This window comes from Rhincodon typus, chromosome 6, assembly GCF_021869965.1.
Source record: "Rhincodon typus isolate 14 chromosome 6, sRhiTyp1.1, whole genome shotgun sequence".
NCBI lineage: Eukaryota > Metazoa > Chordata > Chondrichthyes > Orectolobiformes > Rhincodontidae > Rhincodon > Rhincodon typus.
The window spans coordinates 44160049-44177181 of record NC_063337.1 but is presented as its reverse complement, the minus strand read 5'-3'; the positions used below and the strand labels follow the sequence as shown (position 1 = coordinate 44177181).

The 17133-nt window shown below is 41.5% G+C and overlaps 1 protein-coding gene across 1 annotated transcript in view; it reads left to right on the top strand.

The window, feature by feature from the left end:
• LOC109928522 (cytoplasmic dynein 2 heavy chain 1) overlaps positions 1-17133 on the top strand; it is a 534366-nt gene that overhangs the window by 367948 nt on the left and 149285 nt on the right. Inside the window, exon 76 of the mRNA XM_048597671.1 lies at positions 203-275. Within this exon, the coding sequence (XP_048453628.1) occupies positions 203-275 (73 nt within the window). The remainder of the gene's footprint in view (positions 1-202; positions 276-17133) is intronic.

Below are 17133 nucleotides of genomic sequence, written 5' to 3'. Positions count from 1 at the left end.
ATTATTCTCAAGAAAAATTCTTTTTTTTCAGCAGGCCGGAAATTTAGAGGGTGCATAACAGTTAAAGTGATGTCATAGCTTTGGACACAGCATACAATGGCATTCAATGATCTTACTAGTTCCTAAGCAATTTGGTAACAGACGTCACTTTCTCTCAAAACCTTTGCACACATCATCACTGTTTATGTTCTTTCCTTCAAAGGTTCTGATTGTTCAGGCATTAAGACCAGACAGACTTCAAAGTGCAATGGCTCTTTTTGCATCCAAAGCCCTCGGTAAGTATAATGTTTGCTTGAAAGTTTTTGACAGTAGTAATTATTTATTCTCAAATTGGATCAGTTATGTTTCTATCATAACTTTTTACGAATGCTTTCAAGATGAGTACTCATATGTACAGAATTTTCTTGTTATTTCACTGTGCAGAGGCTTGAATTTTAAGAACCCATTGAATTGACCTCCTGTAGTTTCTCATTATAAGGTCAACAGGCTGCTGTGGGTTTTGTATTGCTAAAACGTAAGTTGTTTCTGTTTGAAGTATTATTTAACTGTTATCTGTGCTCAGAATGTTTCCAATAGCAGTTTGGATTGGTGTTTAGCATTTTATTGACTATTGAGACTTTGTTAAGCAGGAAAATAAATACTGAAACAAAAACAAAAATTGCTGAAAAAACTGCGTAGCTCTGCCAACACCTGTGTAGAGAAAGCAGACCTAACATTTCCTGTCCAGTGACCCTTCTTCACAACTTATTGTAGCTGGGAAAAGGTTGGTACATACGCTAAAGATGGAGTGGTGAGAGGGGAAGGAGTAAACAAAAGGTTGAGATGAAGCCCAGAGAGAGAGAGAGAACAACAGTTGGACAGACAAAAGGCGTGGATAAAGGTTAGCCAGTAGCTGCTAATTGGGACTATTAGTAGCTGAGAATGGAATGTTTCTGGTAGCAGTCCATAGTCTGACAAGAGACAACAAGGTGCAGGGCTGGACGAACACAGCAGGCCAAGGACTGGTGTGTGACGGTTGGGGGAGACATAGGAGAAGGTGCTGAATCCCTACAATTGATGAACTTGGTATTGAATTGTGAAGGCTGCAGTGTTCCCAAGCAGGAAACGAGATGATAAAAACTGAAGGAACTGCGGATGCTGTAAATCAGGAACAAAAACAGAAGTTGCTGGAAATGAGATGGAGTTCTTCCAGCTTGTGCTGAGCTTTGCTGGAGCACTGCAGCAAGCCTGAAACAGAGATATTGCCCAAAGAACAAGGTGGTGTGCTGAAATGTCAGGCAACTGGAAGCTCAGATTCATTTTTGCAGATAAAAAGTAGGTATTCTGCAAAGCAGATGCCCAGTCTACGCTTCATCTCACCACGTTGAGAGCAGAAAGTACAGTAAATTAGATTGATTGAAGTATAGGTAAATTGCTGCTTCACTTAGAAGGTGTATCTGGGGCTTTGGATCGTCAGGAGGGAGGAGGTAAATGGGTAGGTGTTACACCTTCTGTGATTGTAAGTGAAGGAGGTGTGGGGCCATGGGTACATGTAAAGAGTGGAAGAGGAGTAGACCAAGGTGTCCCAGAAGGAACATCCCTGCAGAAGGCTGACAAGGGAGGGGCTTATGTGTCTGATGGTGGCATCCTGTTGGAGGTCGTGGAAATGGCAGCTAATGATGCTGGTGGGATGTTAGTTAAGGACAAAAGGGACCCTATCACAGTTGTGGGAGGGAAGAGAAGGGGGTGAGGGCTGAAGTGTGGGGGATGGGTCAGACAAGACTAAGGGCCCTGTCAACCACAGTGCTGAGGAATTCTCGGTTGAGAAAGTAGGTGGGCATTTCGGGGGCTGCCTTGTCAAAGTTGGCATCATCAGAAGAGATGCAATGGAGACAGAGAAAATGAGAAGATAGAATGGAGACTGTACAGGAAGCAGGGTGTGAGGACGTATTGTTTTTGATTTCTTTGAATATACAGTCATTGAAGGTGAAGTGGGTTATGAGGCATAGATCCAGCAGTTTCAGGGTTCTGTCCTTGTTGATGCTGTTGGCGTCGTGGGGTGCCTGCCTTCCTGATTCATCCAGCAGTGTGGCAATTGTCTGTTTGGCTGGTTCGATGTTTATGGATGTAAATGGTGCTGTTATGTCGAAGGATATTGTTATTTCGTCCTCTTCTATTCTGGAGTCCATGATGATGTTGAGGAATTCTTGGGAGGCGTGGATGGAATGGGTAGTGTTGTCAACTAAGTATTTCAGTTTCCGTTGAAGTTCTTTGGCTAGTCTATATGTTGATGTGCCTGGTAGTGAGACACTGGGTCTGAGGGGAGCCCCTGGCTTGTGTACCTTGGGAAGTCCATAGAAGCTGGGTGTGCACTGTAATGAGTGCCTTTCCAATGATACTTTTCTAACCTAAATATGAATAACGGCTGTTTGGAGCCCTCTGGCTTCATTTTTTGGTAGTCTGTCTTGCTGATATCTCCTGAGTTGTGTAATTTCTTAAGGGTTGTTTTGATCCAGTACACTAACTGTGGTATTGGGTCTATCACCATCTGTTGTCTCAAAAACATTAAACATCTATGGGCACAACACCTTCAAACTGGCCCGCAGATGGGGGACAAATGCCATCCATCTGAGCGCGGCCTGCGAACAACTATACTTCCTGCATGAATGCCTCAGAAAACAGGTATGACCACAAAACTTAAAACATAAACAGGTCCTGTCTCTCACCTATCCGCTCCTCCCACCTCACTGACCAATCCCCACCACTCCCTACCTGCACCTACCTATCACCATCCCACCTATCTTCCCCAGGCCCACCCCTTGTCTCTCTATTTATTTCTGAGCTTCCTTCCTCCTCCCCCATTTCTGAAGAAGGGTCCCGACCTGCATCATTGTAATCTTACCGGCGGACGTAGGACTCACGACAGTAATCCTTAATAGAGCCCAATACATCAAGAAAGCTAATGTACTACTAGCAGATCCCGACAGCTACCAACAGATGGCGATAGATCCAACACCACAGTTAGAGAAACTCCAGCGAGCAAGTCTACAACCTCATCCACAACCCGAGCTACAATTCTTCAAAAACTTTAAGCATTCCCTTACACTTTGGCTGGTTGAATTTGATTTGCATTATCCTATCCCCGACTGGTCTGTTGATATCCTCCTGCAATTTAAGACTGTCCTCACCATTTTACTCCCTTACCAATTTCTGCAAATTTCTTGATCATAAATTTAAGTTCAAATGATACATTTAAGCCCAAATCATTATCATACACTACAAATAGTAATGGCCTCAGCATTGAGCCCTGCGGGAGCCCCACGAGAAACAGAGTCCCAGTCACAGAAACCTCCCTCTACCATCACACTCTGCTTACTGTCTTCAGCCAAGTTTTGGATCCAACGTGTCACTTTGCCTTGGATCCCATAGACTGATAACAAGATTTATGCCAAGGTTGATTGCCTACTTCAAAAGGCTATGTTGTTGGGAATGGTTCAAATGTCAAGATCAATGGATACATTTGAAGGTTCAGACATTAAAGAAAAAACACGTGGAACCTTGAACATTTCTCTTTTGAGAAGAGAAAACAAAATTTCTAAGTTTATGGAGGTGTGAAGTTGAAAGCAGATACTTCGGGACTGATTTTAACTGGGTAGGCAAGGTGTAATACTTACGTCTGGAGGTTCCTCAATGTTTCTTATATAACTCGTTTCTCTTTACACTCATCAGCTTCTGATTTTTTGTTAAGCACCTCCTAAGCATATAAATTCCCAATTAGATGCTACACTCCAATTACTTCACTGTGCCTTACTGTGCATTAGCACATAATCATAGATGCCCCACCAGTTCAGAAACTACCAACATAAACTAATGGCATTGGGATCTTGAGAGCTCTAGAAGGGCAAGTGAAGGCTTTGCTGTATGTTGTTGGATGTGTGAATAGGTTAAGGTTCTTGATATGCAGTTCCTGTCACCATATTCAACAAGCGCAAGCCTGATACCCAGGACTCTGTTAGTACACTATAAACTTGTGACAATCCATGATACCAGTTCTAAAAACTTAGACGCCATGTCTCGGGATACTTCATTGATCAGTTCTCTCAAATCTTAAGTTTATTGTACAATAGTCCTCCATAGATTGAGGGACAGCAGACACAATGAGCAGACTTTTATTTTTTTGAGAGTAAGTGTGGAACAGCCCTAAAACTTGGAGATATTTCCACTCGGGGCAGGTCAGGTTTTCTCACGTGATTGCATTCTTCTCACCTCACTACATGTACATACATTGGTAAAACCTTAAATTTTATGGGCATGCAGGCAGGACAGTCTGCCCGCTGTAGCAGCTTCTGGGTTCCCGTTTCTGGTTACCATATTTAAAGGGCATTGCAGTTCACTCAGTGCAAGCAGAGGTTCACTGATCATCTGCTCATTGCCCTCACCCACTCCAGAGGAGTCGGAGACTAAAGGGAAAGCAGTGTCACACTTTAGTAACATCGGCTTACAGGTTATCCTGAAGACTGCCTGGGAGAGAAGGAAGAATATGTTACCTACTGACAGTTATAGGAGGCCATCTGACTGATAAAAGCAACCTGGACAGATTGTGCAGATCTATGCCTGTGGGCACTTGCTGCAAAAGAATGAATGGTCTTCACTCCACCAATATATGTACCAGTGTCTACTCAATGCTTGTGGACAAACTGGAGGCTGGAAGTACACACCAAACCAGGCAGCATGTGGAGAAAAGGAGCAGTCAACATTTTGGGCATTACTCTTCTTCAGGACTGTCTCTACTCAATGCTCCATGCTCCTGAGAGTGAGTTAGCATTGTAGGTTCGCCTTCAAGAGGACTCTCACAGAAGTTTGGTGCCAGGTGGGTCTACCTGATGCCGACTGTGCACTCACTGAGTGTTTGTCACTTTGTTTCTGTTACCAATTCTTTTTATTAATTCATGGGATGTTGGTGTCACTGACTAGGCAAGCCTTCATTGCCCAGTCCAAAGAATGTCCTGGAAAAGATGCTGTTAAGCTGTCTTCTTGAACTACTGCAGTTTTTAAAGTGTAGGGACATTCATAGAGCTGTTAAGGAGGTAGTTCTAGGATTTTTACCTAGCGATGGCAAAGTAACGGTGATACAGGTTCAACTCAGGATGGCGTGTGATTTGGAGAGGTACTTGCAGTTGGGTGTGTTATCAGATCAGCTGTGATCTCATTGAATGGCAGAGCAGAATTGATGGGCCAAATGGCTTACTTCTGTTCCTGTGTCTTATGGTTTTATGTTCTTTATTGACAATTTAGTTGTTATTAGGCAAACTTGCAAAGAACATTTACACAACTTGACGGAACTATTTGGTCAGCTACCAAATGCCAATTTAGTTTCCAATCAGGCTGAGTGAATTTGCCAAAGCGAAGGTGATGTATTTGGGCCACATTTTAGGACAAGGCCAAGTTGCACCTCAAGAAATGAATGTATGGGCTATTTTGGACAAAATGTGAAAGTTTGTGTTATGTTGTCATGAGTGGATTTTATGCAAGTTATTTTTGTAGCTTCAGAGGAACTCTCTGAATTTAAATGGATACTTTCAGAGTGTTATAAGCGTAGCTGAATTGCCAAATGATGTCTTCAATTTCCTGGGCATTTTCTTTGGAGTCTGTTATCATGGGTATTGTGCAGGGTCCCCATGCACATCTCATGCACTTTGGAAATGATTATCTGGCCATTGGAGAATTTGAGCCGTCAGTTACACTTCATTTAGGATATTTCATCCTGTTCCAGTCACACATGCTGTGATATTTCTGCCCCAGGCAAAAGGAAATGGATTTGCTGCTGACTCTGTCAGAGAAATTCCACAACCCAAAGTAATCATTTCCTTTCATAGAATAGTCATAAGGAAATGAACATAAAAATAAAGCTGGGAACTGTTATACATTTCGTACACCTATCTGGAGAACAAACATGTTGACTGTTGTTACACATAAAGACAAAACACTGTTGATGCTGGAAATCTGAGCAAAAAAGTTGAAGATGCTGGCGATATTTTGCAGGTCTCACAGCATCTGTACTAACAGCAATAGGCTAAATCCCTGGGCCGCCAAATAGTAACTTCACTGGGCAGCATGCTGTTTCTCTGACTATGCCAGCTTCAGATCTGAGCTTGCAGGGCGACTAATCTGCCTATAGTGGGCAGTTGATTAAGCTCACTAAAATCCTAATTACTGTAAATTAGGAGAGGGGCCAGTTAACCTGCCTTGCCACAAGCATCCAGCAGCAGGTCAGTGGTTCTTGTGGTTCAGTGGTAGTGTCCCTAGCTCTGAACAAGGAGGCCTGGGTTCAAGTCCTACCTGTTCATGTGTCATGACATCTCTGGACAGGTAGATGAGAAAACACTGCAGCAAGTAAAGCAACCGGTGTTCCAGAACCCTCAGAAACATGGCTAGATTTAGGAGCAGCAATCTACACCGGCGAGGATATCCAGACCCCCACCGGAGACCATGGTGACTGAATGCTGAATCTGTTTTCCTTATAAAAGGTTTCAGCAAGTTGGAAAGAGGGCCGTCCGTTTTCCCTTGCAGTCTGCTTTTTCTCTCAAACTGATTCCGATTGTCTCTCTAATGTCAAGGGCGCATATACCATCCTTCATTGGATGAGGAGTCTTTCTCTATGCCAATTAAGGGACATCCCTGCAAAAGTCTCAATCCGTGACTTAGCCTGCCAGGCAGAGTGAAAATCCAGCCCATAAAATTATCCTTTTAGGTTAGTGACCTTTTGTTTTAGAATTAGCAAGAATTAAAGACACAACAGACATTGCTTAAAATCTGTTCCATCTCTAACATTTTCCAGTTCTGACAAAAGACGATTAACCTGAAATCTTAACTCTCTGCAGATGCTGCCTGCTCTGCTGTGTCTTTCCAGCATTGCTATTAACCATGTATCTTTATTCAAAGAAATATTTAAAATGGTTAAAAACCTTCATTGCTGAGAAATGAACTCAAATCACAGTCTTAGCTTCAAAGAGAATGGTGAAAAAGCATAAGACTTTCATTGATGTTGCACCTTTCACTACCTAACTTACTTTGTCTAATTACTGTTGTACTGATATAATGGCACTATATGGCTAGGACCCAGAATTCTGGAAGGAGTACGCAGGTAAAGCTCAGCAACTGTGGATTCAACAACGCATGTCTAGCTGGTGCTGCTGTCTGTGGTTTATTAATGGTGATGATTTCAACAAAATTCAAAACCAACTAGTAAATTCACACATTAATTTTGCACTTAGGATGCAAGTTGAAAGTATACCCTATAAAGACAATATGACAGTGAGATATAGGAGCAGAAGTAGGCATTCAGCACATTGAGTCTGCTCTGCCATTCAGTGCAATCGTAGCTCATCTGATAATCCTGAATTGTACTTTCCTGCCTTTTCCCCATAATCCTTGATTCCCTTACTGATTAAAAATCTATCCGTAGTGGCCTTGATATACTTAATAACCCAGCCTCTACAGCCCTTTGCAGTAAAGAATTCCACAGATTCACCACTCTCTGAGTGAAGAAATTCTGCTCCCCCCACCCCAGCCCCTGCACCCCGATCCCTGCCTTAAGAGGTGACTTCTTATTCTGAAATTATGCCCTCTGGCCCTACATACTCCAACAAAGGGAAGCAACCTCTCAATTTCTACCCTGCATTCTCCCTGAAGAATCTTGTATGATTCACTAGATCACCTTTTGCTCTTCTAAACCTCCCCTCATAAGACAGGCTCTCGATATCTGGAATCAACTTAGTGAGCCATCTGTAGCGTGCCTCCAATCCAAGCATGTTATTCCTTAAATAAGGGCTGAAAACTGTTCACAGTATTCCAGCTATGGTCTAACTAGTGCCTTGTGTAGTTTTGGTGAAACTTCGCTAGTTTTATACTCCATTTCCTCTGAAATTAAGACCAGCAGCCCATTTGCCTTCCCTATGTATGCTAGCTTTGTTTGATTCATGTACGGGGACCCCCAAATCCACTAAGCTGAGGTTTCTGCAGTTTTTCTCCACCTCAGTAATATTTAGCCCCATTCTATCTGCCAAGGTTTTGTACGCTCAGGAAACCTGTCTCTATTCCTCTTTGTGTCACCTGGCTTCCCAGCTATTTTTGTGTCATCTGCAAACTCATCGATAATACATTAACTTCCCTGATCGAAATCAGTACTATATATTGTAAATAATTGTGACTCAACAGTAGTCCTGTTACAAGGTTGCCATCCTGAAAATGCTCCTTTTGTCCCAACTCTGTTTCCTAATAAACCAATTTATCCATGCTAATACATAACCACTAACACCATGGGCTCTTATCTCATTAAGTAGCCCAATATGCAGTGCTGTATTGTATGCCTTTAAGAAATCCAAATATAATTACATCCTCTTGTTCCCCTTTACCTTTACCTCCTCAAAGAATTCTGTTAAATTTGTAAATCATGATTTCCCCTTCATGAAGCCATGCTGACTCTATTTGATTTTGTTATACATTTTTATATGCTGTGATATTAAGTTCTTAACATGTATTACATCCCAATGAGAGATGTGAAGCTAAATGACCCAGCATTAACTATTTTTGTCTTGTTCCAGCTTTGAAAAAGTATGTTTTGTTGGCTTTTAAAGTTTTCCCAGGCTCAGGTTTATCACTAATCTTTGTCACATTGTATGTTTTTTTTTCTTCCAATTTAGTACTATGCTTAACCTCCTTTGTTAACCATGATTGGTTTATCTCCTCCGAGAATCCTTCTTCCTAATCTGGATATATCTTTGTTGTGAGTCATAAAATATTTTCTTAAATGTCTGCCATTATTCATTAACTGTCTTTTCTGCTGAACTCTTTTTCCAGTCCACTACAAACAACTCTGCTCATGATTTTTTAATTACCCTTATTGTTGATTCTGACTCAAGTTTCTCGCCCTTAAACTAATACTAAATTCTGCCACATTGTGGTCACTGTTTCCTAGAGGATCTGTTATTATGAGATCATTTATTAAACCTGCTTCATTACAAGTTTTCTGATCCAAATTAAGCTGTTTCCTGTTTGGTTCCACAACATATTGTTGGAGGAAACTGTCCTGAATACTCTCCATGAATTGTTGGAGAATGGAGTTTCCAACTTCATAACCTAAGTAGCTTTCAGGAAAAATTGGAGGAGTTAAAACTTACTCTAGCTCTTAACTATGAAATGACTCCTGTGACTCACCAGTAACCACATCCTTGACTCCCAATTACCCTCACAAACAGTTGATCCACCCCAACACCACCCCTTGACCTGATGGCCCCTGATATGATCTCTCCACTGAGTCCATCTGCCTGCACTCTCCTCCCTCGTCCTACTCCATAACTCCATTCCAACACCTACTCCTCACTCAACCACACCTGAACTGATGCCCAAACTAGCCTAATCCCTCATCCACTTAGCTGTTCCATTTTCTCCTCACACACCGCTTACAGCTGTACCCTTCACTTATCTGGCATCTGTACCTGTCAGCCACTGACATGCTCTCTACACCGCTGTATCCTCTCATCTGCCTGTCATCTGTATCCTCTCTTACACCCTAACCTCCTGACACCTATCTCCCTTGCTTCCTTTACACACTTCTTTCACTAGCTCCCAAAGTAGTTTCATGATCTCTGAACTACTGAATACAGCACTTATTCCTGAAAACGTGGGCATGGCTTCTACATTGATCCCCTCCTATTTGATTTGTCATGGATTCCGCACTTGTTTATGCCACTTCACTTGGGAAGGAACCTGGCCCAAAAGCACGATCAAAATACTGCACCAAAGTCAAGTGGGCAAGTTTTAAACTGATTGGTGTCAAAAGTAGGCATTCTCACTCAGATCAGAAGATTATGTTTCAGGTGTTTTACCATGCTGGCAGTTCAGTCATTGCCCTGAATTAGGCAACTGGTATTGTGGATAATGGGTCAGGGGATGTCATCCAGGATGCTGCTTCTAATATGCAGATTGGATGGTGCTGTGATATACAGATCAATCCAGCTGTATTGACATTCAAATGGATGGAAGGCATGGCACACCCATCTCTATGTTGAAGGTATTGGTCAGCAAAACTAGCTTTGAGAGATTGTTCCAAATGGAAGGCCATTTGGAAAATTATCCAAGCAAAGTAAGGTTTGGTCTAAACAAATTGAGTAACAGTGCTCCATTTGGGCCTACAAACAATTCTAGCCCCACTGCAAACCATCTAAGACATTTTCCAAGCTCTAATTATTAGATTGTTCAGCATGGGAGCTGATGAAATTCCCACACTTAAACAACCGGTGAACTCCAGCAAGACATTCACTGGCACCCACTGCTCTCTGAGAATGGGTTATTGCCCTTACTAATTTCATATGAGTTTATTTTAGTAGCTCATTATCATTCACAGCACTGTGAAAATAGATATAGAGGAAGTGATATATTCTGTCATGCATTTTCTAGAAAAGCCTACATTTTTCATTTTTCCTATTACGAGGTCATTCTAAAGCTTTGTTGATTAAATCTTTGAAGTAATTGGTAAGGATTTTCTGTTGATAAACTGTGGGGCTATTGCTGTGAACAAATATTTAGGTGTTAGCAGAAGTGGTCTTTAACTATGTGATATTTGTTAGTAATTCCACTGAACATCACTGGTTCTAAAAATAAATAGTTCCAAATATAGCATCTCATTGCTTCAGGATTTTTATATTTCTGGGAGATTTTCAAAAATCAAATTTTGGGTGTTTTCTTACTTTTTTTCCCTCACTTCACTTCTGTCTGTTTTTCAATCTCACTTAACTCAGCCTTTCTTTCTCTTTCTTTAATTCTCTTTCTGTTTTTATTTTGAAATTGAATTTTAATTCAGTCTATTTCTTAGCCATTCCGATGTTTACCCCATCCTTCGATGCTTATACAATTGGACAGTGGATATACAGTCCCTTATCTTGTTCACTTACGTCTCTGGTATCCTGTTCCCATAAGTGCACTGTCGTCAGTCACTTTTTCAACAACTTAGCAGGTCAAATATTTTTAAAAGGTGCACGGCAAGGTAACTAATAGCCGATGTGCTGCTATTGTGAAATTTGGCCCAATTGTAATTTGTTTCATGTGCACATGATTGATGTACATAAGTATATATGGATACAGATTTTTACCAAAACATGAAAATGTGATTTAAAAAATAAGAAACTAACAGTTTTTAGTATCCTTGGTGTATTTTGTTCAAACTGAAAGTCACTTTTTTGCTCATGGAATTGCAATCCATATGGGATATTTGAGTCATATATCTTTATAATGGATGCATAGATTTATGTTTTCATGTTTTCTAAACTTACTGTAATTGGTTTAATATCGTCTTTGAAATAAGTAAACAGAGAAGAGCCGCAAAAGCATAAAATCCCATATGTGTTGAATCACTATGCTACCTCAATAATCAAGCTCTTTCCAAGCATCATCTTTTCCACAACATTTCAATCTGTTTGAAAATGTGTTTTCAGTTATTCTGGACCCATATTGCACATTTATACTCTGTAGAATGACACATTTCTTTGGACACCTTCCAAAATTTTTCCCAATCATTTTTTAAATCTGTAATTCCCAGTTTTGTAGTCATCCGTTTCTATTAAACATCCCGTGCTCATTGATTTTTTTTTCTATTGTTTAAAGTTTCTTCCCCGTTTCATAGCTTTGCTATTTGCCAGACAGTAAATATAACATCCCTGTATGTTTAAAAGAAAGATATAATCTAGGAGAATGGCAATGCCATAAAGCAGAAAAAGAAGTTCAAATGACATGCATTTTCATCAAAACCTGAAAAATGTGTTACAACTTTAAATATATCCCATCTTTGTCAATACACAATTTTCTTCGTATTACTGAGAGTTCCGATTTGAGTTTCCTGTAAAAATTCATACCTACTGTTCTTATTGCTATACAGTGATTGGAACCAGGGCCTTGACCATGAGATCCTTGACTGGGGCTATTAACCTGGGCCAATCAGGGAGCCCTGGCTGACAGACATAAACAGGAGATTCAGAAGGCCTCCTGAGTCTAGGCTTTGAGCTGGTTGGCCAAAGCCCATGTACTGTGTACATGTAAATAAAGGGTAACTTGGTGACGGGATACTGGCCTCTGTGCACGTATTTCAGTGGAGATGAAAGTGGAATTAATGATGTAACCAAACAAAAGTGTCTACTAGCTGAAGCCCCAACTGAACTTCAAACATGTACTATAACCCCTTTGTCATTAGAAAATGAGGTAAGATTTGCTGTGGACCCTAACCCTTAAGTTTGAGCAAGACCTCGGCCAGACTGAGAACATACACCAGGGAATTGTTATAGATTAAGGATACCACTTCGGTTCTTGTCTTCAATGAGAAACAGTCAGTGCAGTTACCACTGATTGTAGTAAGAGGTTTGTGCCCAAGCCTATTGGGGTAGAATTAGTTGAGAAAGATTCACCTTAATTGGCTGAACTATTTTTGATTTGAAAATGGCTACCTGAGTGAAGTCCTAATTAAATACCTAGGTGTTTTTCAGAAGGACTAGGGACAATCAAAGGGGCCAGGGCCACTTTATATGCTGATCAGGAAGCATTTTCGTGATTTTGCAAGGCCCAACGGGCGGCATTTGCCTCACGTGCAAAAGTAGAGGCAGAAAGCAGGAGGCTGGAAAGTGAAGGAATCATCAAACCAGTGCAGTTTGCAGAATGGGCAACACCAGTCTCACTGATTGTGAAGCCTGACAGCTTGATTGCCTTTGTAGGGATTTTAAGCAAACCATAAACCTCTTCTCACAGCTGTATAAAGCTCGCAAACAGGGCTTGTATGCAAAACTGGTGAAGGGGGTTGTTCTTCATGAAGCTGACTATGAGCCACGTCTACCTGCAATTGTGACTAGATGAGGAGTCCCAGAATTATGCCACAATTAATACCCATAAGGGTTTGTACCAATATATAAGACTGCCATTTGGGGTATTACCAGCCTGCGCTCTTTTCCAGCTGACAATGGAGAGGATTTTACAAGGGCTACACCAGATTGCCATTTATCCGGATGAGATGCTAATAACTGGGAAGACCAATAAAGAGCACTTAGAGAACTGGGCATTGTGCTTAAACCTTTCTCCCAGGTGGGCGTGTGCTTTACAAGTGAAAAATGTCTGTTCCAGCCACCCCAAGTGACCTACTTGGGCTACAGAGTTGACAAGATCGGGTTACACCGTTGGAAGATAAAATGAGGATGATCAAAGGTGCCCGGCTCCCACGTTTGGGTTAGTGAATTATTCTGCGAAATTCATATGTAACCGGGCATCCATCTTGACACCCTTACACCTGCTATTGAAAAAGGGTCAGCCTTGGAAATGGTCACGTCGCTAAGAAGAAGCCTTTACAGAAATGAAAAAGCAGCCATTGTCATCTAAAGTGTTGGCCCATAACAGTCCCAAGCGAGAGGTGCTGCTGACGTGTGATGCCTCCCTGTACGTTACTGGAGTAGTGCTGGCTCATTGGTGGTCCAATGGAGAGGAACATCTGATAGCGTATGCTTCCTGGACTTTGGCTGATGCCTGATTGTAAATACACCCACATAGAGAAGGAAGATTTGATAGTCATCTTTGGCATGAGAGTGTTCCACCAATACCTTTACATATGTAAATTTGTCATCGTATAGGATCACCCCTCACGCAACTACAGGGATAGCTCCAGCAGAGTTGCTGATAGGGAGAATATTCAGCATCAGGTCAAACCTGATCTTCCCAGACCTGGTGGGGAGGATGAAGTGGCAACAAGAATGTCAATGTTGGCCACTTGCCCCCTCTAAGTGAGAGTGACACCATACTTCAGGGGACAAAGTTGGGTGCTGGAACCGTGGAAATGTCTCCACAGGGGTACAAGGCCATTTCTGAGGAAGGATCCAGACCCGAAACATCAGCTTTCCTGCTCCTCTGATGCTGATTGGCCTGCTGTGTTCATCCAGCTCTACACCTTGTTATCTAAGGTTGACATGAAGTCAGGTTCCGTGACATACAAAGTTCGTGCAGGTGAGTGGTCCTGCACAAACATGTGGATCACCTGAAAGCTGCTACCACATAAATGCAGCAGCAGCAAAACATATCGGGTCCCTCAGAACAGCCAGAAAGGCCTGTCGGAAACCGTGGGTTCTTCCCCACGTCTGTCATTGAGGAAACTTCAGAGTCTGAGATGGATGCAGCCTCGATACCGTTAACTGCTGGAAGAAGAGGAGGAAGAGTTAGGTGCAAGAGTCAGGCTACAGCCTGGTACACGCCGCCCGTGTCAGAGTCTGAGTCAGAGGAACTGGCCATGGGGCGAAAACATCCAGGAGAAGTTATAAACAGACCTATGTCCCTGGACTTGGCGGGGAGAGGATATTGTGATTGGTATCTGGGCCAGGTGGATCTCATTGACTATGAGATCCCTGATTGGGGTTGTTAACCTGGGCCAATCAGGGAGCCCTTGCTGACAGATATAAACAGGAGTTTCAGAGAGTCTCCTCATTCTAGGGACTGGCTTTGAGCTGGCTGATCAGAGCCCATTTACTGTGCACATACAACTAAAGGGTGAATTGGTGACGGGATACCGAGTGTTTATCAAGTGTCTGTGCTGTTACTTCAGAGGGCCAACACAGTCACATCATGTGACTGACTGAATAAATGACTAAAAAATGGGATACTTACTATTATAAGATTAGGTTTATCTTAACTTACAGAAAGAATAGACTTAACTGAGAAAGTACTGTCCCAAAATTATTTTGATATGTCCTTAGACTTGTCCTTGCCTGATTGATACCAATAATATTTTATTATGCAAGTTTCTGGCAGTGTGAGAATGAAACAGTATGGCTGTTTACAGAGCATTTTGGAACAAAGTTAACAGAGCATGCGACTTACTATTTCATAATCAATCATGTTGAAGGATTGTGAAATGAACAAAGCAAGAACTGGAAGTTACTGTTTCCAAAATCAAATGAGGTACAGAATGTAAAATAAAGAGAGGGAAATAAAGATTCGTGTATGTATATCATGATTTAAATGCTTCACCTTTCAATTCCCCAGTTCCTGATTATTCTTGATGTTCAGCTTAGACGTACCACTCTGGATCTTTACGTCCACACCCAGCTTTAGACTACCATCTCTTCCATTTGTTTCATTGTGAAGTCTGTTTTGTCCATGTTCTCATCCCAATGTTTGTAGTTTGAATGATTCTCTATAACTATCTCAATATTGTGTCCAAGTCCTTGTACCTAATCAGCTGAGTTGTCACCCATGCTCCTTGTACCAAACTATTTTTCTGAAAATGTTGCCAGTTATTTATGAAGTTAGCTTTGCTACTTTCCACCATGCTACCAGTCAGTCATTCAATATCTCTAGTTCCTTTTAGGGAATTCTCCTCCATGCTAAAACACCAGGAGTATCTCCAAGCACACAATATTGCATTATCTGAGTTTAGAGGCAGTTTTTGAATTTCTCCTGGTATCTCATTGTAGGACGTTGGTATGTGCAAATTGTGTTGCTGTTTCTGGATACAAGATGACCATAATCATACTTCAAAACAATTTATCAACTTTAAAGCTCTTTGGAATGTTCTAAGAATGCGAAATGTAGTCAACAGCTAGTAAAATGTTTTTTCTATGCAATAAAATTATCTGAATATAATGGTAGGAATCCATGCATTTCTGCCAACATTTTCATGCCATCTGTGTTCCTTCATTGTAAAGCAAGTAACCTGTTTCTGATTATACTGATTATATTATCTTAATTGAAAAAGTTACTAACTTGCTTCACGCTCAACAATGAGGAAACAAAGATAACAAGGTGTAGAGCTGGATGAACACAGCAGGCCAGCAGCATCATAGGAGCAGGAAGGCTGACATTTCGGGCCTAGACCCTTCCAGCCCTACACCTTGTTATCTCAGATTTTCCAGCATCTGCGGTTCCTACTATCTCTGATACAATGAGGAAACAAATGTGCTTTTTCTTTTGCATCAGGAATTATGGCTAGAATTACATTCTCTTAAAATACATTAAAGTTATAACAAAATTGGCTGTGTGCTTGATAGCAAGGAAAGAAGTTGAAAAATACAGGTGGACATTAATGGACCAGTCAGGTGAGCAATATCGTAGAATCCCTACAGTGTGGAAACAGGCCATTTGGCCCAACAAGTTCACACCGCCCCTCTGAAAAGCATCCCACCCACACCCATTCCCCATGTCTAACCCACCTATCCCTGATGCAATATGGGCAATTTAGCATGGCCAATCCACCTAGCCTGCACATTTTTGGACTGTGGGAGGAAACCAGAGCACCCAGAGGAAACCCACGCAGACACGGGGAGAATGTGCAAGCTCCACACATACAGTCACCCAAGGCTGGAATTGAACCCGGGTCCCTGGCGCTGTGAGGCAGCAGTGCTAACCACTGAGCCACCGTGCCGCCCATAAAGTGACAATGTTATTCAATTTGCAGAAATGTAAGCTAATGGATTTGAGAAGGCCAAACACAGCAGGTCAATTTACAATAAATGGTTGAATTCAAGAAGTAGAAAGAAACAGAGTGACCTTGGAGTGCGTGCCCACAGATTTATGAAGTTGGTCAGAGTATAGACAAGGTGCTTAAGATGCATACTGATACATTTCCTCTTGGCTAAGGCATACAGTATACAGGTATTTCTGCTATTACACGTGTTTCATTAATGTGAATTGGCTGTAATGCAGTTGATGAATAGTGGACGCTGTTTGGATAACGCAAACTTTCTGCTGTACAGGTATAGCAATTTTCTATAGCAATTTCCTCATAATGCGATTTTCTATGGTGATTTTCTATAGTACGAGGTCACACAAGAACACAACTATCATGTTATAGGAGAACTACCTGTAAGAGCAGGGAGGTTATGCTAGAACTGTATAAAACATTTCTTGAGCCACTGAGTACAGTTTTGATCACCGCAATGCATGAAGAGTATGGTCATGTTAGTGAGGGTATAGAAGAGATCTACGTGCATGTTTTTGGACTGGAGAATTTTAGTTATGAATAAAGATTTGATTGGCTGGGTTTGTTTTCTTAAGAACAGAGGATGTTGAGGAGAGATTTAATTAAACTGCAAAAAATGTGAAAGGCCTGGATAGAGTAGATAAGAAGAAGCAATT